General features: G+C 35.6%; 1 protein-coding gene across 1 annotated transcript in view; it reads right to left on the reverse strand.

The window, feature by feature from the left end:
• ALDH1A1 (aldehyde dehydrogenase 1 family member A1) overlaps positions 1 to 24,804 on the reverse strand; it is a 48,744-nt gene that overhangs the window by 3,906 nt on the left and 20,034 nt on the right. The window contains exons 3-12 of the mRNA XM_010999961.3: positions 23,696 to 23,836; positions 21,647 to 21,776; positions 19,999 to 20,060; positions 18,198 to 18,326; positions 16,787 to 16,900; positions 13,951 to 14,053; positions 12,084 to 12,268; positions 10,497 to 10,661; positions 4,781 to 4,938; positions 1,723 to 1,797 (exon numbers count right to left, since the gene is read on the reverse strand). Coding sequence (XP_010998263.1) covers positions 1,723 to 1,797; positions 4,781 to 4,938; positions 10,497 to 10,661; positions 12,084 to 12,268; positions 13,951 to 14,053; positions 16,787 to 16,900; positions 18,198 to 18,326; positions 19,999 to 20,060; positions 21,647 to 21,776; positions 23,696 to 23,836 — 1,262 coding nt within the window. The remainder of the gene's footprint in view (positions 1 to 1,722; positions 1,798 to 4,780; positions 4,939 to 10,496; positions 10,662 to 12,083; positions 12,269 to 13,950; positions 14,054 to 16,786; positions 16,901 to 18,197; positions 18,327 to 19,998; positions 20,061 to 21,646; positions 21,777 to 23,695; positions 23,837 to 24,804) is intronic.

Here is a 24,804-nt window from a genome sequence, read left to right on the forward strand (position 1 = left end):
TCCTACTCCTATCCCCACCGCAAATGCTGACCTTGCTTGACAGACGGAAATAGAGTGAGAGATGCCATGAATGTGATGCTCCGGGGATGCCCAGATTTTCTGTCCTCCAGTACTGCTCTCTGCATTTTAACTGCTTTTCCACCTCTGTGAGGTATGGACTCCCAGTCTGTTACTATTTATTTCATATTGTGTGTAGGTTATTTTGCTCTATGTTATCTTTAAAAATTTTTTTTTAGTGAATGAAAGACTCTTTAAATTCTATAGTGCTTTACAGTTTTCAAAAGTTCCACACACATGATTTCATACAATTTCATAACTCTTTTTTTAAAATCCCCTACCCCTATATTGCCCTTCCTTCTTCCCCCTGGTAACCACTAGTTTATCCTGTATATCTATGAGTCTGCTGCTTTTTTGTTTTATTCACTAGTTTGTTATATTTTTTAGTGACATAAGTGATACCATACAGTATTTGTCTTTCTCTGTCTTATTTCACTTAGCATAATACCCTCCAAGTCCCTCCAGGTTGTTGCAAATGGCAAAATTTCATTCTTTTTTTATTGCTGAGTAGCATTCTATATATATATATGGATATATATATATCATATCTTCTTTATCCATTACATAGCACTCCTGCCTCCACAATTATATGGAGGATGAAACATGGTATGTTTCTGGGGCTCCTAGGATCTCATATACGTAGCACTATTTAATGAACGTATATTGAGAAGCAGGTTGGATCCTTTTAACACTTTAAGCCCTGTTTTCACTGGCTCCCCAAAGATAGCTGTTTTATTGTAATTTTGCTGATTTATTTAAATGGCAAGTACATGGCCATGTAATGCACTCATAACCTTTAGAAACTGAGCCTGATTTTTACTTGCTATTTACATAGCTTCACTATGTTTGAATATGATGTCTTTTTTTATGACTTTAAAAATTTATTGATAACCATAAGAAAAGTTTAAGAAATAAAATGATTAAAATTGCTTGAACAAAATTAAGCAAACATATTGCCACCATTTTCTGTGTAAGTATGTTTGTGTACATTTTTTAATAAGTTAACATATCCTGGTTTGAAAAGCAACTGAAGGCTCATAAATGCATATATATATAAAATATATATCTCCTCAATCTAGTCATAACTATAAAACATGTTTTTCTTAGTTGAATTTCCCTTTCAGTTTAGATTTTAGTACCAAAAATAACTCATTCAGGTAATTTAAATTTTTAGAATCTTCATCAAAAATATTTCAACAAATGAGAATCATTTCTCCTACACTGAAAAATTTTTTGAGATAAAGGCACTTAATTTATTTATGTAAGAGGCATATTCAAGTAGCTAAAGTGTTCTTACACTTGCACACTTCTTACAATCACCAATTTGTAGTTTCCACCTTCTTGCTGGAAACATTTCCCAAATATATTACATTCATGTATACAGGAACAATTCTAAAAGTAGGCAGTTGTTCAGTAACTAATGTAAAGTGCTTAGTATGATCCCCTATGAGTCATAGGAGCTTAGTTAAGTTATACTTCCCTCTGCCATCACCTTTTTGCACTTATGGGATAAATCCAGCATTTAAAAAGCTGTTTGACAGTATGGATGTCCAGAAAAGAACAGAGGCAGGTTTTAATTTCAGTAGTAACTACGAATTAATTTCCTGGAAGTGATAACCATCTTTATCAAGATAACTATTTATCTGAATCAAAAGACATTCTTACAGTTCTCGTCCGTTGCCAGACATCTTGAATCCACCAAAGGGGCACTGGGCAGATGCCACACCATAGCAATTCACCCTGAAAAGAGAAGTACATTATAGATCATACTTAGCCTATGAAATAACTCCTTAATTGGGAATTTTTGAAATTCAGAGAGCTCTTTAACGACTTCATTTATTTTAATATTACATACTCATTATGAAAAAAAGTAGCACTACAAAATTAGAATGCAGGAGTATAAGTATATGTATATATACTGCCTAGAAATAAATCGGATGGTATAGTTCTGCGTGTGGATAGCAATGTTGGTAGTATATTGTGTCCCTGAGAAGTTGTATTGTGAACTATAAGAGGCAGAATAGCCGGTATGCCATTGGAGAAAGGGTGTGGTGTGTGAGAGACTCGAGTTTGTTGGATGGGTGTTCTTTATATTCAGTAAGCTTTGTAATTCTCTTGTGGCTTGTTACTTAACAGGCTAGAATCAATTTTCTTTTTCAACTGTAATATGTCTCATATTATTCAATTCACTTTTTTTCATTAATTAATTTACAAAATTGCTTAAACAGAGGCCTTGGCAGGCATTGGGTTTCATTATTAATTTGTTTATCCCTTGACATATTTTAAAAAATGTTTTTAAATGTTCATATAGACAAATATAATTATAAAAATATGGATAATTGGAATGCTTAAAAATTATGGTAAAAGATCAATACCAGGAGGAAAAGTTAGAATGTAGTTATGCAGGTCATGAACAATTTATTTACCTTTAAATTTCCTGGTGGCCAAAGTGAACAGCAAAATCTAATTATCTACATGATTATTATTATTATTATTATTATTATTATTATTATTATTATTATACATTAGAGAATAAAATATTTTTAAAAGGGAGTTAAAAAACAAGGAGTTTTTCTTTTACACATTTCCCCCCTTTCATGCTATTATAATAGGTGAACAACAGTGTGACTTCCAAACAAATTGTATTATGCTCGGAAGAGTTTGGTTGTTAATTTGATTCTTAGATACTATTCAGATGTTTTCTCAGTTACAGCATTTACTGTCCCAATCAGAGAGCCTCTATTTTCATTGGACCACAGAGTTCTTATCCAAGTCTCCCATACTGGAGGACAATTCCTTGAATAAATTTACATTTTAAAAAGATAACATATCTCAAGATAACATAATCTTTGTTTAATAGCTCTTTCAAAATCAGATCCATACCTTGAAATTACGGGTAAAATCCCAGTAACTTTGGAATTTAGTAGTTATTCTGAAAACACTAAGCGGTGACTATGTCTGGGACAATGCCAGAACATTGTTATGTGCTAGGATACACAGCAATAAGAATATAGTCGCCTCTGTTTTAATAGTAGAGAAATTCCTGACTGGGGATTCCTATTCTGGGTGGAATGATGTTATAACAAGCTTCTTAATTAAGCAGGCACATAACATCCTATTCCAACGTCAAAAACCCTACACTGGAAATGAAACTATTTTAAATATAAGTAGAGTAAGAACTAAGAGCTATTCAGTTAGAGAAAAATGTTACTCAAAAATGATCAGTCATGCTAATTGAGTCTCTTCCTATGATCCTATCTTATGATAAAAAAAGGGAAGTGCTATACCCACAAATCCTGGCTCTGCTCCGTAGAACCTGGGTGACACTGGAAAAGTTATCTTGCCTCTCTAAGTATATCTTTTCTTGTGTGTAAAATGGAAGTGATAATATTTATTAAGGTCGTTTCAAGGAATAAATAAGATGATGTATAGAATGTGCTTCTTATAGTGCATGGTACATAGTAAGTCTTTAGTAAATGGAGATACTACATATACATGCAATAACAATGCTGAATTCTATTATATAATTCTATTCTAGAAAAATTCTCTGTTAATCATCAGCCATACTGATTATTTAAGAAGAAGTTATTTGATTGTAAGAGTCTCTGAGAGAAAACATCCTACTATAGAAGGAACCAGGCTTTTGAGTAGTGATGCTCAGTCCTGATATTTTTAAAGCTCCCCAGACAACTCAAATGTGCAGCCAGGGTTGAGAATCACTGCTTTAGAGTCTGAAATAAGTCTGAATCTCAACTGTCATTTATCGTGTGATCTTGATCAATTAGGTAACCCTGCTAAGCTTTTTTTTCATTGATAAATTTGCCATACCAATGAATGATTGTAGTAAGATAAAATGAGATAATAATGCTTGTGAAGAATTCAGTTCAGTGCTTAGCATGGAGCATGTGATAAAATATAGACTCTCCCTTTGGTTAAGAAAGAAGATTCTAGAGCTGTCAAGAGGGGCAAGGATTGCTTGGTTATCTCTTGAGGATAAGTACTTTTCAACGTGTAATGGATTTTTAACTGGAGTCGGTGTGACATTGTCAAGAAGGAAAATAATCTTGGGCTGTTGCCAGGACTGAGGGGACAAAGTGAGGTTTGATGGAACAAAAATTACCATCAAAAGCAGTTCAGAGATGAAGGGCTGGGCAGGAGATGCAACAGTTTGAGAGGCATAGCCTTACCATCTATACCCTCTAAATTAAAGTATAAAAATCAGAGATACAAACCAGGTCAAAAATGGGACAGACATGTACCTCAAGACTTAGTATGTTCTTCCAAATTAAGACCTTCAGGCATCTCTAGTAATCCCTGAGTAAAAAGCTGATGTAAGAACTAAATGTTTGTATATATAAGGGCACTGAATAAATATTTTCTTATTATCTAATTACCTCGATTAAAACAGACCTTTTATCTCTCCTGTGTATAGTGTAGTGCTGAGTGCCTAGAAATTACTTACTAACATTCATATTGTATTAGTCAAACATCAATAAATATTGTGGGCAAGCAGTTTCAGAACACTGGATGTATCTGTATATAAACTCACTTCTGAAGTTTTTCCAATATAGCAGAGGTTTTAGTTTGTTTGATTTTTAAGACAGCAGCTGCTTTTCCAGAAGGTCATATGATTCCAAACAAAAAATCAAAGTCAGGAAAGGTTCAAAGTAGCCTGTTGATATGGTTAACATTGAAAAGTTCGTATTAAATGAGTCTGACTTACCACACTGTCCCGGCCTGCAGAGCAGTGGAGACCGTGATGGCTCTATCAAGGTCTTTGGTAAAAATTCCTGCAGATAAGCCATAGAAAGTATTGTTTGCTCTCTTGATCACGTCATCTAAAGATTTAAACTTCATGATTTGCTGCACTGGTCCAAAAATCTATACCACAAAAAATGAATGAAATAAATCCAAGTAATAGGTTACAACTAAATATTTTATATGATATTATAGTTTCTTTTTTCACTCCTATAAACTATTCTAAATTGATTAAGATTTTGCTTCTTATCTCAAACCTATGTGAAAGAATCAAAATTGTAGCTGCTGGCATGGTAGGTTAAGACCCACAATTGTCATGTGTTAAAAATTCTCTTTGGAACAAGATGGGATACAAATATATTGGGCAATAATAATTTTCTAGAATTGGAATTAGGCTTCCAAGAACTTACAACTGTGCATGAAATCATTACTTTCAGAATTTCTTTCCCATTTAGGAACATTTTAAATTCTCTGCCTATTTTTTCCTCATCTTTCAAGTCACTACATAAACAACAAACCAGAGAAAGCAATGCTTCTTCTACTGGATAAGTGAGTAGGCAATGATTGATGATAGTTATGCTTTAAATATCAGTGTAACATCAATTGCATTATCACTTATTCTACTGGACTTGAATCTTTTCATAATCAGTCAAGTTAGGTGAAACAACATAATTTTTGTTCATATTCTACTCCTCAGCCAAAGCTTAGGAAATTCACATATATCAAGCAGAATGATTTGTTACTGCAAGACCTTAAATCCTCAACCATCCTGTACTAACTAAAGCGTGAGTTCATTGACAATGACTATAATCACAGGACCGGAAACAAAAAATCACAGTTTGCTCTTTCCAGCCTAAACCACTCTTTCACTTTTGCTAGACCCTCTTTTAGCACAGCTCAAACTCAGCTTATTCTGTATTCTGTCCCAAGATGGGAGAAAAACAATTTTCTCTTAAAAATTGAGCTCCTATGTTATGGTTTCCATAAAGCATATATTAAAATTAAATAAGAGGGGGGCTCCTCTGAGTGTTACAGAATTTTCTGGAAAGTGTAAATTAAGGGAGGAGAAAATCAGAGAAGGCAGTCTTCTAGTGTTCATCATTGATCTAAATATTGAGGGAAGTGTGGGGCTGCCATTCAATAGAGGTTGAGTACAAATCCTAAGGCTGTAAACCTAATCATGATACTGTAACCTGGGAACCAGGCATATAGCAGCTACTGTATGAAATATATTACTATCTTACATAATTTTATTTGAACACAGCATATGGCTCCAGGTTTCTTTAAAGTAACAAACAAGCTGTTCTACTATGTATGAGTAGGAACACAATAAATGTTTCCTTAGTTAAAGATTTTTTCCTAATCCTTTTTATCTGTTATTAACCATGGTATGCAAGAGCAACAGCTCTAAGAAGACAAATATTTGTCAAGAAATGCAGAGCTATAATTCAGTTGAGGGCTCAATCAATGTAATAAAACTAAGTATGTTTAATTATCCTTATCCATATGCATTAGCTTTTTTGTTTTTTTTTTTTCTACTTATTTCCTGTTTGCAAATCTGAATCTACACTTTTCTCCTGGTTTGATGACTTTTTTTGTCATGGGTGGGGAGTTGGTTAAAGAAAACAACCCATTCAGACTCTCTATTATATCACTGACTTGAAATACAAGTTTATTGAATGAAAGGATTATGGTTAAGTACATTTGAGTTGTCAGTGCCTTCTCATTGTAGTGTATTGTGTAACACCTTCAGAGTCCAAAGCCAATTAATCCATCACTGTCTTTATTTAAATCCCTCGGTGCCTATGAGGTAGATGACATCCAATTCCTAAATGCAAACTAGACTTTCCTTGTTGAATGTCAGATCTCTGTTCTTGATGTTAATTAGTTTGTGCTCACCAAATATTTAGCTGCAATATATTTGTCTAAGAAAATTACGAAGGTCAACAGCTGAAAAATATAGTGCCAAAAGTTCATGGAGGGTGAGGAGTAATGTGAGGAATGAATGCTATTTTCCAACATATGGATGCCTCTACGTGGAAAAAGACCATGAGGCAGATATGGAACCAACAGGTAGAACATAAGAGAAGGGATTCCTAGGGAGCCAGAGGCACAACTTTCTAATGCTTAGTACTGTCCAGACATGGAAATGCCTGATAGTGAGTTACCTGTTGTTGATGTTGTTTAAAGAGATACTGGCTGACCGCTGGTAGGAGCAAACTGACCACTGGTAAGAGCAAACTGATGGATAGGGGAGTTGGAAAGGTGAGCTTAAGTGATCACTCTAGCTTTATGATGCTTCTGTAATTCTGTGGCAGTAGCAAGTCACTTAAGCTCTTTGGATTTGTTACCTCAGGTATAAATTTGACTTTTGGCCTGCATTATCCATAATGTTCCTTCTAGCACTAATATTCTATCTATTTTTAACAGAATGGTTCCTAACCTAACTGGTTCCAATCCTAAAACAAGATTCTCCAATGTTAGGTTAAGTGGATTGCATGGAGAATGAAGTTAATATGAGCAACAGTAGGTCAAGTAGAATAAGTGGGGGAATGGTGGTCCTGAGAAGTAGGTTGTGATCCCAAGATGCCTTTAATTAGCCATGTGACTTCTTACCTCTCTGGGCCTTGGGTTTCTCATCTGCTGTTTAGGATGATAACAAGCATATCTCTAAATCATAGTTGACTTTGTGGCTCAAAAAAGAATTAAAGATGTAATAAGGTTGAAAAAAGTTTGACATGTTATATTTACAAGAGTAATGAGTTATGTATGACATGAAGGAGCTAAGAACTACCATGTCATTATTTAGAAACATTCTTGGATCAGAATATTATGCTTGATTTAATTTAGTTTCCAAACATTAAAATGTACCATAGGAAATACAGACCTTATAAATGTTCTGAGATTTTCATTAGAAAAATAATACAACCCTAGCTTTGTGAAAATAAGAAAAGACAGCATTTGATTGCCTTTGGGAAGAAAGGACTAAAGACTTTCTTCTAACATTGGAGATATTCCATGAAAAGAAAAGAATATAATATAACTCTCAAGAGGTTGTTGGGAGAATTAAATGAGAATATTTAATATTTATAGAAAATATTATTTATTTATTTATATAAATATATTTATATAATGTCACGTATTATATAAATATATATTTATTGATATATAATATGCAATAAACTTTATATAAATGAATACAAATGTTATAAATATAAATCTCTATATAAAATAGAAATAAAATATTTCTATTTACTATATTCATGTAAATGTGTTTATGTTTTGTATTGCCTACAGGGCATTTGGCACATAATGCACAGTCACTAGATGACTTTTATCACCAATGAAAACAATAAAAACTGCAGACCATATCCCTCAAACCACAGACCAATATCAACTACAGCAAATATTCCTAAAAAATATTAGCAAATAGTGTTCAGCAATACCTACTAAGAATTTTATACCATTACCAAGTAAAGTTCATTTGAGAGATGTAAGTCTGGTTCAGTCCTCAAAAAATACTCAGGTATAAATCCAGTAAAATATGTATAGGACTTGTATACTGAAGATTACAAAATGCTAATGAAAGAAATAAAAGAAGATATAAATAAATGAAGAGACCTATAATGTTCAATAACTGGAAGATGTTAATTCTCCCCAAATTGATGTATACGTTTATTGCAACTCCTCTCAAAATTCCAACAAGATTTTTTAATATATAGGGATAAGGTTATTCTAAAATGGAAAAGTAAAGGAATTGGCTTAAGCTAAAACAATTTTGAAAAGAAGAATAAAGAGAGAGGACTCAGTCCTCCCAGTGTCAAGACTTACTATACATCTACCATAATCAAGGAGGTACTGGTAGAGAAATAGACACACAAATCAACTGAACAGAGTAGAGAACCCAGAAGTTGATACACACAACTATGCAAAACTGAAATTTGACAAAGTTGCAAAAGCAATGGAATGGAAGAAAAATTGCCTTTTTGACAAATGATGCTGGAGAAATTGGAGATCTAGAGGCAAGGACAAACAAGCAACCTTGACTTTAAATCTCATACCTTGCCTAAAAATTAACCGAAATGGATCACAGACTTAAACACAATATATAGACTATAAACCTTTTAGAAAAAAAAATTTAAAACTACACGGAAGAAGTCTTTTAGATCTAGGAGTAAACAAAGAGTACTTCAGAGTTGACTCCGAAAATACTATCCATAAAAAGAAAAATGGATAAATTGGACTTCCTCAAAATTAAAAACTTGTTCTGAGAAAGACTTTGATAAGAAGATGAAAAGACAAACAACAATCTGGGAGAAAGTATTTGCAAACCACACACCCAACAAAAGATCAGTATCTAGAATGTATAAGGAACTCTCAAAACTCAACTCTAAAAAGCAAACGATCCAGTTAGAACATGGGCAAAAGAAATCGAGACATTTCATCAAGGAAGATATCAGATGGCAAATAAGCCTATATAAAGAAGTCTAACATCATTAGCCATTAAGGAAATGCAAATTTAAAACTCAGTGAGCTATTTTACCTATCAGAATGGGTCAAAAAATAAATAGTCACATCAAATGTTAGCAAGGATGCAAAGAAACTGAGATCATTCATACATTGCTAATGAGAATGTCAACTTGCTCAGCCACTCTGGAAAACAGTTGGGTAGTTTCTTAAAAAGTTGCATCTACCATATGACCTAGCAATTGTACTACTCCTGGGCATTTATCCTAGAGAAATGAAGACTTAAGTTGACACAGAAACCTGTATACTGATGTTTATAACAGTGTTATTCAAAGTAGCCTCAAAATGGAAACAAATCAAAGTTCTTAAGTGGGTAAATGGTGAAACAAACTGTAGTGCATCCAGTAGAATACTATTCAGCAATTAAGCAGGAACAAACTATCCTTACATGCAACAACCTAGATGAATCTACAGAGGACTATGCTGAGTGAATAATAGCCAGTCCCCAAGATTGCATGACGTATGAATCCACTTATATAACATTCTTGAAATCACAGAATTATAGAAATAAAGAACAGATTGGTGGTTAAGTATAAGCCAGGGTTGGGGATGGGGTGGCATAGGAGGGACATGGATTTGACTGTTAAAGGGAAATATGAGAGATTCATGTGGTGATGAAATGTTCTGTGTCTTGACTGTATCAATGTTGACATACTTGCTATGATATCATACTATAGTTTTGTAAGATGTTACCATTGAAGAAAACTGGGTAAAGAGTGCATGGAATCTTTCTGTATTACTTCTCAAAACAGCAATTGAATCTACAATTATCTCAAAAATAAGAGTTTAACTTAAAAAAACTGTATATCACTTTATTCTTTCCTAATTATTTTCAAATATATTATTTCCAAAGGAGAAAAAGCCACAATGAACGTGGACTTTAATTTTCCCTTAATTTAAATCTGTGAAGGAAGCACCTAGAAAGTGTTAAACATCCTGATCTGTGCTGGGCTGGAAATTCTTGGTCTGCCCAATGGATTCCTTAGTATTTTTAGTCTTAATCAAAAATAACTTAATCTTTTATCAGTATTAGAAGAGTAACATTTACTGTGAAAAGTGTTCAAAGAGCTGAGAATGTTAAAGGAATACTTTGTGTACATTCATGCAGACAAAATATGGCAACAGAGGGAACAGAACAGAATGAAACCACTTACCTCCTCTTTGGCAATGCGCATCTCATCAGTGACGTTAGAGAAAACTGTGGGCTGGATAAAGTAGCCTTTATTCCCCCATGGGCCTCCACCACACTCCAGTTTGGCTCCTTCTTTCTTCCCACTTTCAATGAGATCGATAATTTTTTCATGTTGTTCCTTATCAATCTAATTGAAAAATACCACATGAAAAGGAAAGAAATTAGCAACTTGTAAAGATAATACATTATTAATAAGGGTTTCAAAATGCTAGGATATTGTTATTAAGTCAAAATTTCAACCAAAACATCTGACAGAGGCTCAGACTCATTCACCGGGTATATTTTATTCTCATGACTCTTCTGGAAAGAAACCTTGGAGATAAATATTTGTGGTTAGTGTTTGTTTTACAGTCACGCAAGAACAGCATATTGGCACTGCAACACCTTTCACACAGCTGTCACTTACTTACACTGAAATGCTTGTTGATAAGCAACCATACTTACCTAGAAACTGTAGAAGAAAAAGGGGACTCATACTGGGTTTAATTAGACATGGCAGTTGGGAAGCAGATGCTTTGGTACTTTAGGAAGATTCCTAGACCTCTGGTTCTCCTCGTTCCTGACCATCCCCTGTGGCCAGGTCCATGCTCCACGCTGACCACAGTCTGGTTACCCCACCCAGTTCAGGTCCCCCTGGGGCAGACAGTGGGTCTGGTTCCAATTTCTGACCCGTCCTGATTGTTGCCATCCTGCTTCCTTAAATGGGCCACATCTAAATTTATTACAAGAATTACAGAACTTAAGTGGTTTGTGAAACAATATTTTTATAAGGAAAGAAATGACTCCAGAGTCCTAGCTGGGAGTGTCAGGAGCACGTCCCTCCCCACCGTGCACTGTAATTGTGGCTAACTATTGCCCCAATTCCTGTTTGGGGAGGTTAAAGGATTGGTGATTCTTGGACTCCACACAGCAGACAGAGAACTGTATAGGGAAGAGGCAAAGGTGACCTTTGGGTAGGAAAGAAACTCTTATTGCAGCGGTCCTAAGTAGGCAGGAGAAAATGGGAACCCTAGGGAATACTTTAACAACTAAAATGAGAAGTTCGCCACAAAATTAGGGCTTTTTAGGACATTCATGCTACCTTTAGAAGATCAGAGTGACTACAGACTTTGGAGAGAATTTAGTGTCCTGCCAGCTGCCTATATCTGAGGGGTGGAAGTGAGACAAAGGGTTGAGTCTGAGGAAGAAATAAATGATAGGACTATGTAAGAATTTCCAAGTGAATGGGCTATATACAGGAATCCAGAGGCGTACAGAGTGAGGAAAACAAATGTACAGCATTCATTATTTTTCCTCATATCTTTAATTTCCAGTATATCTCTCAAACTGTTCCTAGATGTGAAAACCGGGCAACAGAAAAGGAAGAGGCTTTCTTTACCACTGAAAGTTAAAGTCATTGGTTTTTTTAATCACCAACTGATAAAATATTGTCACCTAAGAAGATACATGGATAGAAAGTAGTTGTATTCAATAAAAACCAGGCCTAAAGAGGATTTTTTTTCTTTATTCTTGTGTCCTGTGAATGCTGTTCCATCTATTTTATACTCACCTGAGGGCCTTGACTGACTCCTGGGGTCAGAGGATTTCCAAGAACATACTTTTTAGCCCTCTCAACACTCCTTCGAACAAACTCATCATAAATGGATTCCTCCACAAAGAGCCGGGATGCAGCTATGCAACACTGGCCCTGGTGGTAGAATAAGCCTTGGTGTGCAAATTCAACGGCACTGTCCACTGCAAAGAAGATGTTCATGATAAAGAAGAGATACTTTCTGAAGATTATATATTTTTATAGATATTTCTCAGAAGCAACTTGGTGGTATACAAAAATCATGAGTTCTGCAGTCAGACACAGACTCAATATAGTCTGCCTCTTATCAGCCAGTGACAAATTAGCCTTTCTGATCCTTTACTTGCTACAGAAATGATAGCAAAAATAGTAGAATCTGAAACAATAGTGGTTATTATACCAACTTTAATATGGGCAATACCAAGAATGTAGGAAGAGACAAAGATAAGGAAGGCAACAAGTGTAGGAATGGCTTTAGCAGGCAGAGACAGCTCATTGAACACTGAGTAAAGCCTTATAAATATAAAAAAAAAATCAAATCTCACTATAAATGAATTTTATAAATATCTCCATTCGTAATTCTTTAGATGACTGTGGATATTTTTTCAGGCCTCGAGTTTTAACTAAATGATAAAATATAAAATATCCATTAGATTAGATAGGAATTTCAAAACATTCTTAGATACGCTGATCAACAGAAAAAGTGATATTTCTGGAGAAAAAACAAAAAACATACAACTAAAATTCAGAATTTCTCACCCACCTTACAAACCTATTATAGGAAAAACATTTTCCAGATGTACCTAAAATGTGCTATATTATTTCATATATGCCTATAAACTCTTACCTGTTTATTTGAGATGGCAGAATGGGTCTTAAAATGAAGAGTTTGCTTCAATAGTAGATCCTAAACAACTAAAGAAAGTATTCTTTGCATTTTATTTTCCTAAATGCACAAGATTTCATTTAACATTATAGCAATTAGTTATTGTTTCTTTATTTTGTGAATTTATCACATGTGCTTAAGTTGTAGTGGAAGCAGTTTACAGAAAGGTTTGGTACCATCAAAAGTCTTGTCATGTTTGAAGAATGTATAATAAGGGAGTATGCTCTTAAAAACTTCAGCTAAGATCATAATACTAACAGGCCAATTCCATAAGCCATCTGTGTTTATTGCCTCATACCAATAATGCAGCTGTTAGGGACAAAGTTAGATGCATGTTTGACCTTCTTTTTCTGCTAAATGACTCACATTTAAGAAAAAATGATTGTGGGATTCTACTTGGTAATATTATCAGAATGATCCTAGGGTATTATATAGTGGAGTCACACCATAATTAGAGATTTATTATATATAAATTCAACTACACCTGCTAGAAAATAAAGGGAGAAATTACTCAAATAGTAGGTGTCATTTTCTCCAGCCATTTCATTCAATGAATGTGTGACACAGAGAGAAGGGAGATGACAAATGGGCAACTTGCTGTCTCTCCAGTTGGTCTCAGTCCAGCATGTCTGAGTGTACCTCACCATGCTTAAGGTGATGTTAATACTTAAAGGTACAGATTTTTTAAGAGTACATTATGGCCCCTAAAGGCAAAATAGTTAGCTTCTCTAGAGTTCAGTTGAGAAAATAGCAGTCTATTCCAAGCCAGGAAGAAATCATGTCTGTGTTAGACTTCTCTAGGTGTTGTAACTTTAGGACAATTTAAGATTTTTAAGAGTAATTTTGGACTCTAATTAATGCCTTACACTTTGACATTAGAAGCAAACCCTTCACTGTATGGTGTTACAAGACACCAAAAAGAATGAAGGGAGAGAAGTGAGCAGAACGGCTTTTACTCACGGTCGGCATCAGCAAACACAATGCAAGGACTCTTCCCACCGAGTTCCAGGGTCACCCTCTTCAGGTTGCTTTTGCCGGCAGCTTCTTTGATCAGTTTGCCAACCTGAAGTGGAGCATTACAGAGGAGGAAGCTTAATCCGCTCTCATGAAGTCAGATTTATTTAGCATTTTTAATTTTTATGATATTTGTGCCATAGTTACATTTCATTAGGGAAAAACACTAAATGACATTTTTCCAGATTTGGCACCTTCATATATCAAAGGCTCCTCCACTCAAGCATAAACATATAATGAATCAGGAAAACACTCATGAGAACAGATATACTGAACATGATAGCTGATCTTGATGCACATGGCTAGACAGGAGGTTATTTTTCATTTTAATCAGAATTTCATCTTTCTTCTGATCAATCTGACATTGTGTTCCAACCATAGCTTATCTACTTTGACTTTTCATCCCCTGTATTGAAATCCAGAAAACTATTTAGACAAAGTGGCATATTCACTGCCCTGCACACAACGCTCCCCTCACCCCGATCCCACCTCTCCCTGCTTTTCATTATATGCCCACCCTGACCTGGGCTGCCTCCAATCCTACCCTTCCTTGGGGTGCAGCTCATATCTTAGCTCCTCTCTGAAGCGCTCTCTGATGAGTCAAGGCTGATAATAACCCTTTCTTCCTGTGACCTTCAGTAAGAGCCCTCACGAGGACTCTTTCAGAGTCTCCCTTAGATTGTATGCATCATCAATTTCCCAAACAGATGTCACCTCCCTGGTAGCAGTGGCAATGACTGCACACCTTTTCTCAGAACTATCTATCGCTGTGGGCTCACTTAACTGTTTATTGATGGATAGCCCTTCTCTCTCCGTATCTCTCTCCCTTTTTCTCCAGTTCTCCTCCACACCTTTGGACAGTGAAGTTAGGAAAAAGAAATTGGATCTATGCTCTGTGCTGCGACTTCAGTTAGCTGGAATCCTAGTGTTCTGGTTTCTTCTTGAATGCTAGTTGCCTCTCTTCAGAGAAAGAAATTGTTTTCAGTTTTTTTCTTTGTGGATCACATCCCATGAAGATTATTTTCTACAGTTTATATATTTTTCATCTCTAAAACCTGGCTTGCTTTATAACTATTTCTTCTTTATTATTTTTACTGAAGTCTTAATACACTAAAATGACCTTTGCAAGATGATTTCTTTTATCTTGCTTCTTTTATTCTGTGGATTTCTTTTCCTACTCAACACATCCAATTTTAATAGAAAGTTTCTATCCTGACTGAATAAAAGATAAGTAGATGCTTGCTGAGTGTGTGGTTGCATTTTATGTTATTACAGCACTGACTGCTACTGTGCATTAGAGTAGAGCATTAACTAATCTGCTAAAGTTTTTATCTTATCTAAAAATTTCATGCACTAAATCAAATCTTTAAATGTAGATTAGTAACAATGAACTAAAAGTAGACTAGCAGTTTGGAAACCCAGTCTGAAATTTCTTTTGCACCCCATTTTCCTTCCACAACATATTTCTTATGACCACTTTCAAAAATTGAATTTTCATATAAAGTGATTAAGAATTTTCCATTTTCTAGATAATCTCTGCCTTTCTCCCTTTGAATTCTCCAAATTCTGCGTCTTTTATTTAAAAAAAATTTTTTAGGTTAGGAAAGGACTGCTGAAGAAACTTTATTAAAATAGATAATTTTTGTCTTGGGGAAGGGAGTAAGATCAGAGGCAGTTTTCTAAAAGCTACAAATGTCAAAAGAACTAGCGTGAAGAATGGTTGGAAGCATGAGTAAGAAAGAAAGGCTACAATTTTGCTCTGTGTAAGTTCAGGTGGCAAATAAAAGATTTGCTTGAGTTTTCCCAAAGGTCTAGCTAAAGCCAAAAAAGGGAAACATCAGTTTTTGCCTCATGATTTTGTTTCTCAGTTGGAAAAAAAGTAAAAGTTTACCATTTTTCTCAAAGAGGTCCACAGTGATTAAGAACTATTAAGACTACAGGAAACAGTGTGTTCCATGATACTATGGTGTTGCCATAAGGGCAGAAGTAGCAAATGTTCATGAACATCAGATCCATTGTTTTGCCTCTTTCATGGCATTTGGCAAGTTCACTACTAGTTTATTCGGCTTTATTCTGTACAACTAATAAGGTAGATATTGGTACGGAATAAGCTAATGAGCAGTAAAACATTCAGCACCCTACAGAGTACAGAGTACTGCCGAGTACTCACAAAGTGGCATGATTATTGTGTGCTCGATCTCCCCTCCCTTCGTCTCCCCCCATCCCTCATGCCTCTCCTTGAAGTGCCATGCCTGGGGTCCTGTTCTTTAACCTTCTGGATCGCTAAGCTGGAGCCAGTGAGGCAGGAAAGTTAGGCTGGATCAGGGAGGCTAAGCGGCTGGCTCCCTTTCAGAATGTTCAGGGAAGACAGAGCCCCAAAAAAGGAGCTAAGGGTGAGGCTCTGCTATTTGGTTTTCCTAATCTACAGGATAAAATTACACTCATTCATACAACTCACTGTGGCCTAATTTATATTTTCTATCCTAAACCTTACTAATCATATGGTGAGGTCTAATCAGCTGTATTTCTTGTCAGGGAAAGTAATAACACACTGAAAACCGTTTACTCCCGATCCTTCTGAGTTTGTAATAGGTATTTCGTTTCATCTCAATGACATGTGCTTATGTTCTGTAAACGCGTGTGAAGGCTAGAATAAGGAACGAATTATTAAAAGAACTTTTGTTTTAAGGAAATGTCAGCTTAAAAGCAGTAACATAAAACATGCTTCCGACAGCTGGAGGTGCAGACGCTCTTAACCACCAGCCTGAGTAAATGACGTTACCTCTGTAGATCCTGTGAAGGCCACTTTGTCTACATCCATGTGAGAAGAAATGGCTGCCCCTGCAGTGGGTCCGTAGCCTGGGACAATATTCACGACTCCGGGAGGAAACCCTGCCTAAGAGAGAATACGTGCAATAGTTATGACATTTAATTCTATGGGAAAAAAGAGGGGAGTGTGAGATGAAAGCTGCCTCTTTATGCTCATCTTTTGAGTTTCTCTACAAAGAAGGAGTCACGTCAGTAGTGTTATCATTTACTGTTCCTCTTATTTCGCTTCGCCCACTTAAATTAACCTCAAGGCTTGCACTGTTGAGGGATCCTTTCTCCTCATGCTAAGTCCATGTTTGAGTCTTAGGGATCATTGCTCCCATGATGACTCAAAAAGACAGTATGTAAAAGTGTTTGGTAAATTACTCACATAGAAGGAAGACAATGCATTTATTATACATTCAGCAAAAATAAAAAGCTAAAGGAGTCTTACGTTTTTTGTTTCTACCTGTTGTTTGATTGTTCACGGCATATCAACTTGGTTGCTAATCCTTATTACCATTAATTAATTTTTAAAAGTTTTGTAAGGATGGTCACTCCATTCATGATTAAGGTTCAAAGATTGATTTCAATCCCAATTTTAAAAAATTATCAAGCATAAAGCAGTTTGGCAACTGAAATTACACATTAAAATTTCATGTTATTTGTATCAGTGTCTCATTTTGACATCTCCTTTGCCTATTTTTAATTTGAAGTGAAGAATATTTGTAAAATATTGGTTCAAATTTCCTGATTTTTAAATTTCTAAGGACTAAAATTTATTTTTTAAATTTTTGTAAGGTATGAAAGACAAAGGACAATAAATTGTTCTCAAGAAAAATATATTAAAACAATCTGGACAGTTGATGAAAAAAAAACTTGCCAGTTTTTGAGGAAGAAGGTAAATGCAGAGGAAACCATAATAGAAAAGAGAACATAAGCATATTCCCTCATGGCTGAATGTATTTAGAAATGAGGTAGCCCAATGCCACAAGCAAGTGTATTAGCTCAGAGGGCTCCACCCTTCAGATAGACTAGTTTGAACAAATTTGCAGAATTTCCAGGTCATTAGTTATAAGCCAACTTACATTTCAACATTTGAAAAAAAAATTGTATCAGTTTCAACATGAAATTGCATTTATGAGAGTTGGGTAAAAGTAATATAAAAAAAAGTGACTGACATGAAGCTTTTGAATCTAGATTCCTGTCTCCGTTTGGGCAGAGGCTCATTTGGGTTCACTGCCAGAAATCCCAGCCGGCAGGCAGCCTTACTAAATGTGTCCCCATTGGACAGGAGCCACTGGCAGATAATGTAGTTTACAGTAGCACCAGATGTAAATTAGGACTCCTGAGTTCTTGTGCATACTTTGATTTAGGAAACTTACCTCTTTTATTAAAGATGCCACGTGAAGGGCAGTGAGAGGGGTTTGCTCTGCCGGTTTGACCACTACTGTGTTTCCACAGCTAAGGGCAGGCGCTATCTTCCAAAGGAGCATGACCAACGGGAAATTCCACTAGAAAGCAATGTATAACAGTAGATTCTTTGTATTGCTGAAAGCCACATTTGTTACTCCAACCTCTATGTTATGTACACCCTGTACATGTTAAATAAGAATTGTAGTAGTTTTTGTTTCGTCATCTCATATATTCTAATTAAGTTCATCTCTAAAAGCAACTCATAAATGCTAAAAAAAAAAGTCCACATAAACTAGATACATGAGGATAGCAAATGAAAGTTAAAATTTTATCAAGTGCAGTTATTTTGAGTTCTTTTTCTACCAGGAAAAAAATCACCATATGGTTTAGAAATCAAGCCTTACTACTAAACATATTGTAAGTTACCTATAAGTGTTTAAAAAGTGTAATTATTCCTCCCTCCCTGTAGATCTTTAATTATTAGCTATTTACCCAATAATAATATTTAGTAGTATTTATTTCCAAGACCAGTATCTTGCTAAGGACACAGGGGTCTAGGGTCTGGAGGCTGACAACTTGGTTCAAATCTCAGCGCAGTCACTGAGCAGCCATGTGAACTTAGACAAGTTATACATGTTTTGTGCATGATTTCATCATCTGCAAGTGCTGCGAATCGTCCTCTCTACTTCAGAAGGTTGTCCTGAGGACTCATAGAGAAAGTGGGCCAAACACTTAACACAGTAACTGGCTCATCACAAGAGTGCATGAAATATTAGCAATTGTTAGTATTCAAGATTGTGTCATTTTTTATGGATTTCACTGAGATTTCTGAACTAATGAGCAGTTTAATTCAAAATTTGATATGTATACATTCTCAATCTCATTGAAGCAAAATATAAGTCATTGCCACTTCCTCATCTAAGAACTTCAGGACATTTTACCATCTTCTTGCGTGGCCTTTTTGAATGTGTCAGTTAAAGTGAAATCATTGATAGTCTCCTACTTGTTGTACTTAAAAGGAAATCTTCATGATTTTGCTTAAAATTGCTATATATTCAATACCTTGTAATAACCTATAATGAAAAGAATATGAAAAGGAATATATATATGTATAAATGAATAACTGTGCTGTACACCAGAAATTAACACGTTGTAAATTGATTATATTTCAATTTTAAAAAATGCTACTTCATCTAAGAGGAATTTGGAGTATCAAAGCCTCTTATCTAAAGGTAGGATATATTCCATACCATGCTCCAAATGCCTCTGGCACAATTTCTTCCACTGAATTAAGAAATTTCAATCAGGATTAGAGCACTCTGGTTGCTGCTGTTCTCGCTGATGAGAGACCCCAGTAAGGAGATGGAAGGAGTTAGGGAGAGGTGGGCCACACTACGCTTCACTGACATGGTCAGTGTCTTGTTGCAGCAGATGTGCCAGCAATGACCATTCTGCCATGTACCTGTAAAGCATGGGTCTTAAACAGAGTATATAATACAGCTTTTTAAAAACAAACCGTAGAGTAACAGATTAAGATACGGTGATGCTGCAATACTGAAACACACATGAAAGAATATAGATAGGTTTCTGGACTACCTGGTTCATATCCAAGGGGCTCAGTCTTAGGGAGTTCAACAATTACTATATTTGCTCCACATTTAGCAAATATCTAAGCATTCATTTGTGCCTAAGAGAGCTTCATTACTAAATGAAATAGAATTAGATCTCATTTTTTTTTAAGACTGAAAATTATATAGGAGAACAACTCACAGGAATGATTTGGCCACACACACCAATGGGCTCACTTCTTGTATAAGTAAAAATGTTTCCATCTGGAAAATAAAACCCACAATCACTTATATACAAAAGTGCTAGACAGTCACAGAGTAGTGGTTTGGGGCTGAAGGGAGAGAAAAGTATAGACGATAATTAAAGAAAAACCAACAACATATCTCCAATTATTTACAAAATAAAAAACTGAGCCCTCAAATAGTCATTTGAAATGAAGAACATAAAACTAAGGTTAAAGCAAAGATGCAAAATTGGAAAAGATCTGAAAAATATCCTTTCTATCTCTGATCCTATAGGAGGGCTATTTTCTAAATCAAAGTTATTTTCAAAATTTCCTTTCTTTCATGAGAAAGGAAATAAAAGATACATGGCTAAGAAAGAAATTGTTAGGGTTCTGTTTCTGACAGCTCTAAATTCTACCAGTAATTGTAAAATTATTTTAAGTACATATTATGATTTTTTAAAAATAGTAAAATTTAAAAATAGTAGAATTAAAAAAAATCTCCCTACGAGTGATAAGCCTTTCCTACTGGCTTGTTCTAAAAGGCTATTTTTTTCCCCCAACCAAACAATATAGACAAACTCTCTTAATCTATGGGGGAAAAAAAGCCAGAAGTAAAAGATACTTCTCTTCAATCTGCATTTGATTGATTCAGACACCTGAAAGTTTGACGTGGTCATCCTGGGGTTGTGCTTTCTGTTTTGTTCTGTTCTAGTTCCCATGAAAGCTTCCTGGCTGTCATAGCAGGAAGGCTCCTTAAGATCTATTTGTACTTAAAATGGCTTCTCTCATTTTGTCAAAGGGTAAAGTCAAAGTTTCTAAAATAACCACAGTTCTTGGTCCCACCATGGTCTCACTCTCCCCTTTTCACTTCCTGACCATCACTTCTAATCTGCTGGATGCTCCAGTTAGATTGGAAATGCACATCAGGGCCAGTCCTGCAGAGTACTGTATTTCCATAGTCGATAAGTTTGTATGAATCAAATTCTACTCATAATGTTTTCCAAATTGATGTTTTTCATATTCCTATCTCCTATTAAGTGCAAACTCTATTAAAATACTAAAACACTACACATTCAGTCACACAAATTCTTAAACTGGGCTATAAACACAGGCCCATCTTTCTTTGAAGCTATTTGAAACAAATCAGTGTGAATTGGTTTGTTTAATTACTCTGCTGTAACTATACTGAGTTAGACCAGGCACAGATGACTGTAACTGACTCACACTGGAATGTGCAAAGGGGCTTAAATAATTACATTATAGAAAGGATATAAATGTCACCATTGGAGTAAAACACAGGCCAGGTTTGAAAAGTTTGAGCCCTTAGAGAGACAACTGCCTTAAATCAGTCATTGTGGGCATACGAATGTTCTTACTTTAATATTTTCTAAAATGTCTATAGTGTTATCTCCTTGTATGATTATGCTGAAACAATTCTAAAAGCCATTTGGTGAATCTGAGCAGAACTTCCAGGTTCAGAACTGCATTGTCTCAAAGTCAATAAGAAAATAATTTTACCCTTTTTGATTGACATCTTTAAAAGGGAGAGTTTGGAGTCATTCATCTCTACAGTAATCTCCTCACCCCTACCCTCACCCCTGGTGGCTTCCCAGAACTACTTACCGCTGGGTATGGTGCGGCCCTGGATCTTGTCGGCCCAGCCTGCACAGTAGTGTAGTGTTTTTATGCAGCCTCCTATATCCATCAGGTATGTATTGGGAAATAGTTTTCCACCATTCATTGCCTCCATTGTCTGAAAAGGAGATCACACCCCAAATCTAAACTTCCATCGAAATTTTAGATTTAAAAAACAGTATGTTGAGTAATCATGTGCTAGAGAAATTTGCAAATAGAAGAAATCCTGTAAGCAGTCTTGTCTAACCTCCTTGTTTAAAATAGATGACTAAAAAAGAAAAAAAAAGAGTCAAAATGACTTGCTTAAGATCACACTTGCTTAAGGACATAGCAAGATCTGGGTAGAAAGGGTAGTGAGATTTTGGTTTCTAAACCCTAGTGCTCAATCTACCTCATTCTGAATGTCCCCGAGTGAACCAACTTTTTAGGAATTGGTCACAATTTCATATACACACAGCTTGTGTGAGTGGTGCCTAGTCTCCTTAGTCAGAGTTCCAACAAGTTTTCACTTATTGTATAGTACAACCATGGGTGACAACTTACTGTCAGCGACCATTAATAATGCCTCAGTAATCATTGTTAATTTTTACTTTTCATCTGCATATAACCAATCAATTCACACAAAGTTAAGTGACCCCTGGATTTTTCATTCATGAGCTTTCTTCAGCAAAATTTTAAATCATGAAACTCCCAGTTTCACTACTAAGATCATAATTATTATTTGAATGGTCAGTCTGTAAAGTTCAACATTTTCTAGTCTAGTACCCTAATGGTTTTAGGATGACTTCTCTCTTTTTTTCCTCCTTTTCTTAAGAAGAACTTGAAAGAGCCTTTGGGGCCTAATGTTCTGCAAGGGCAGAAATGTGCAGGTGATAAACTTTATTCGGTTCCTCATACATTGTGCAGTCTTCTGTTTCTGCGTTATACTGTATGCCACCTCAAAACCTAATCAGACAAGATTTTTGGAGGCTTGATCTTTTTTCCAAATTAGGATCTTATGCTGATGGAGGTGGTCAACATTCTGTAATCCACAGATAAGGTAAATTAGGGAAGCCAAGTTTTAACAAATTCTGCTTTCTTCCTACGGGACATAGTGGTTAATGTTGTTGTATTGTGTATAACTTCTAATTTCATATTTTTGCATACTTTAAATTATGCTATCTTTGATTGGCTAATAAATAGCCCTTTGATTAACTATAATTGCTAATGTTGATTTAAAAACATAAGGCTTTTTGTTACTGCCAGTTAAGATTCTAAAGTTAACAGAAATTTACTCTGTGATCTGATGTTGGTGTTGCTTTGGGTTAAATTGGCTTCCCTATAATACCTACTTGAGGAGAAGACAAGGCAACACCTCCCCGACCCATTTTACATGCTGATTCATATAACTTCTAAGATGTTTTTTAAAAGGCAGTATAAACAATATATCACTTCAATAAATGCACGAATGTATTTTTCTTTATTTTTCACTTCCACCTATGAAAAGAACATAATTTAATCAAGACCATTATGAACATGTGCATTTTGGGAAGGGAGAAATTTAGCCATTTATTAAGTGTCTTGGTGGGCTAGATTATGGGGAAATAAGATTCATTTTACAGAAATATTCTGGGCACCTTTAACAAACTCTATGAGATTTTTCATTCACAGAGTTCAGTGGTCAAGTAAGTTTAAGAAACCCAGTGTATTATTCTGGGATCTTCATTTGGATGTGACCTTGTTAAAGGCTCAGATATTCTAAAGTAAAGGAAAGAAATCTGTTTAATTTGATTTAACTCAGGGTCTGCCAAAGTTTAGACTGTAGAATCTATTCTGAGAGGGAGTAGATATTAAGATCATCTATAACCAGAGTGAGGATTACTTACTATCTGAGAATAAACTCAATGGTAACTTTCTTATACAAGAGCTGGTAGTTATTTCATTTTCATTTGTTTGTGTAGAGTGTGTAGTGATCACTAAAACCCAAACAACTGACCAATCTAAACAATGAATGCTTTCCAGGGATTCTGAGTCCTGCCCAATTTGGTTAATACTCACTGCCAGTAGCAGACGATCTCTTTCAATTAAATCGGCCAACTTGTATAATAGCCGTCCTCTCTCTGAAGCATCCATAGTTCGCCATGGAGAGCCAATCTGGAAAGCTTGTCTTGCGGCCTTTACTGCTTTGTCAACATCCTCCTGCAAGTCAAAGTGAATTTAATTCGTGGGCTAAGTGTATTAGCGAGTTCAAAGGCAATAACCCTACACAATAGACTAAAACTCTTCATAAACAAATACCGTGTCTTCATCAGCTCAAAGTCTAGCATGTTGTACAAACTCAACTGCTATATATTGGAATTACACCTGCTGCCTAATCTTTGTAATGGTGCATCCCACACACATAGCACATGCTTGATTTCCACGAATAGAAATACCACATTTATTAGTTGCTATCACTGGAGTGCTTACCATACATGAAGTAAGGTTCCAATTGTTTTACACATATTAACTCATTTAATTCTCAATAATTTTCTGAGGCAGGTATGTCCCCCATTTTACAGATGAAGAAACTGAAGCAAAGAGAGGAGATTTGCCCAAGCTCAATAGCTGAAAGTGGCTGAACTGTGTTTTACACGGAGCCCCTCTGACTGAAGCCCCTTTGTCTCTACCATGGCATTATACTGCTTGGTGATTGGGTTACCAAGAGTTCAGGGAAAAGCTAAAGATCTAAAATAGTAAATATCTTCCTGGATCTCTGGTGAGTCCACAGGCTGTGCACTCTCATGCAGAACCTGCTAAGGATGAGTAAGAGCTGTTTTGCTGTTAAAGATTAAACGTTATAAATATGTGCCACTCCTCTTGTGCAGAGGGAAAAAGGCAGGGAGGTGGGGGGACTAGTATAGAGAAGGGTCAGTATAGCACAACCTCTCATTTCCCAACTAAGAGTACAAAGAGGTCCTTTTAATCCTTAACTAAGTAAAGACGTCAGTTTCTTATTACTAAGGCACTGCTTAAAATTACATTAATTCAAACAGAAGTCAAATAATCAAGGAATGCCACACTCAGTCTAGGCTTCTTGCCTTCACTCACGTGTCCTTCTCTTTTTTTCCAAAACAGTTTACTCCTCCTGTTCTTTCCTAGTCCACCTCAGTTAAATACTTTCTCCT

Source organism: Camelus dromedarius, chromosome 10 (assembly GCF_036321535.1).
Source record: "Camelus dromedarius isolate mCamDro1 chromosome 10, mCamDro1.pat, whole genome shotgun sequence".
NCBI classification, from domain to species: Eukaryota; Metazoa; Chordata; class Mammalia; order Artiodactyla; family Camelidae; genus Camelus; species Camelus dromedarius.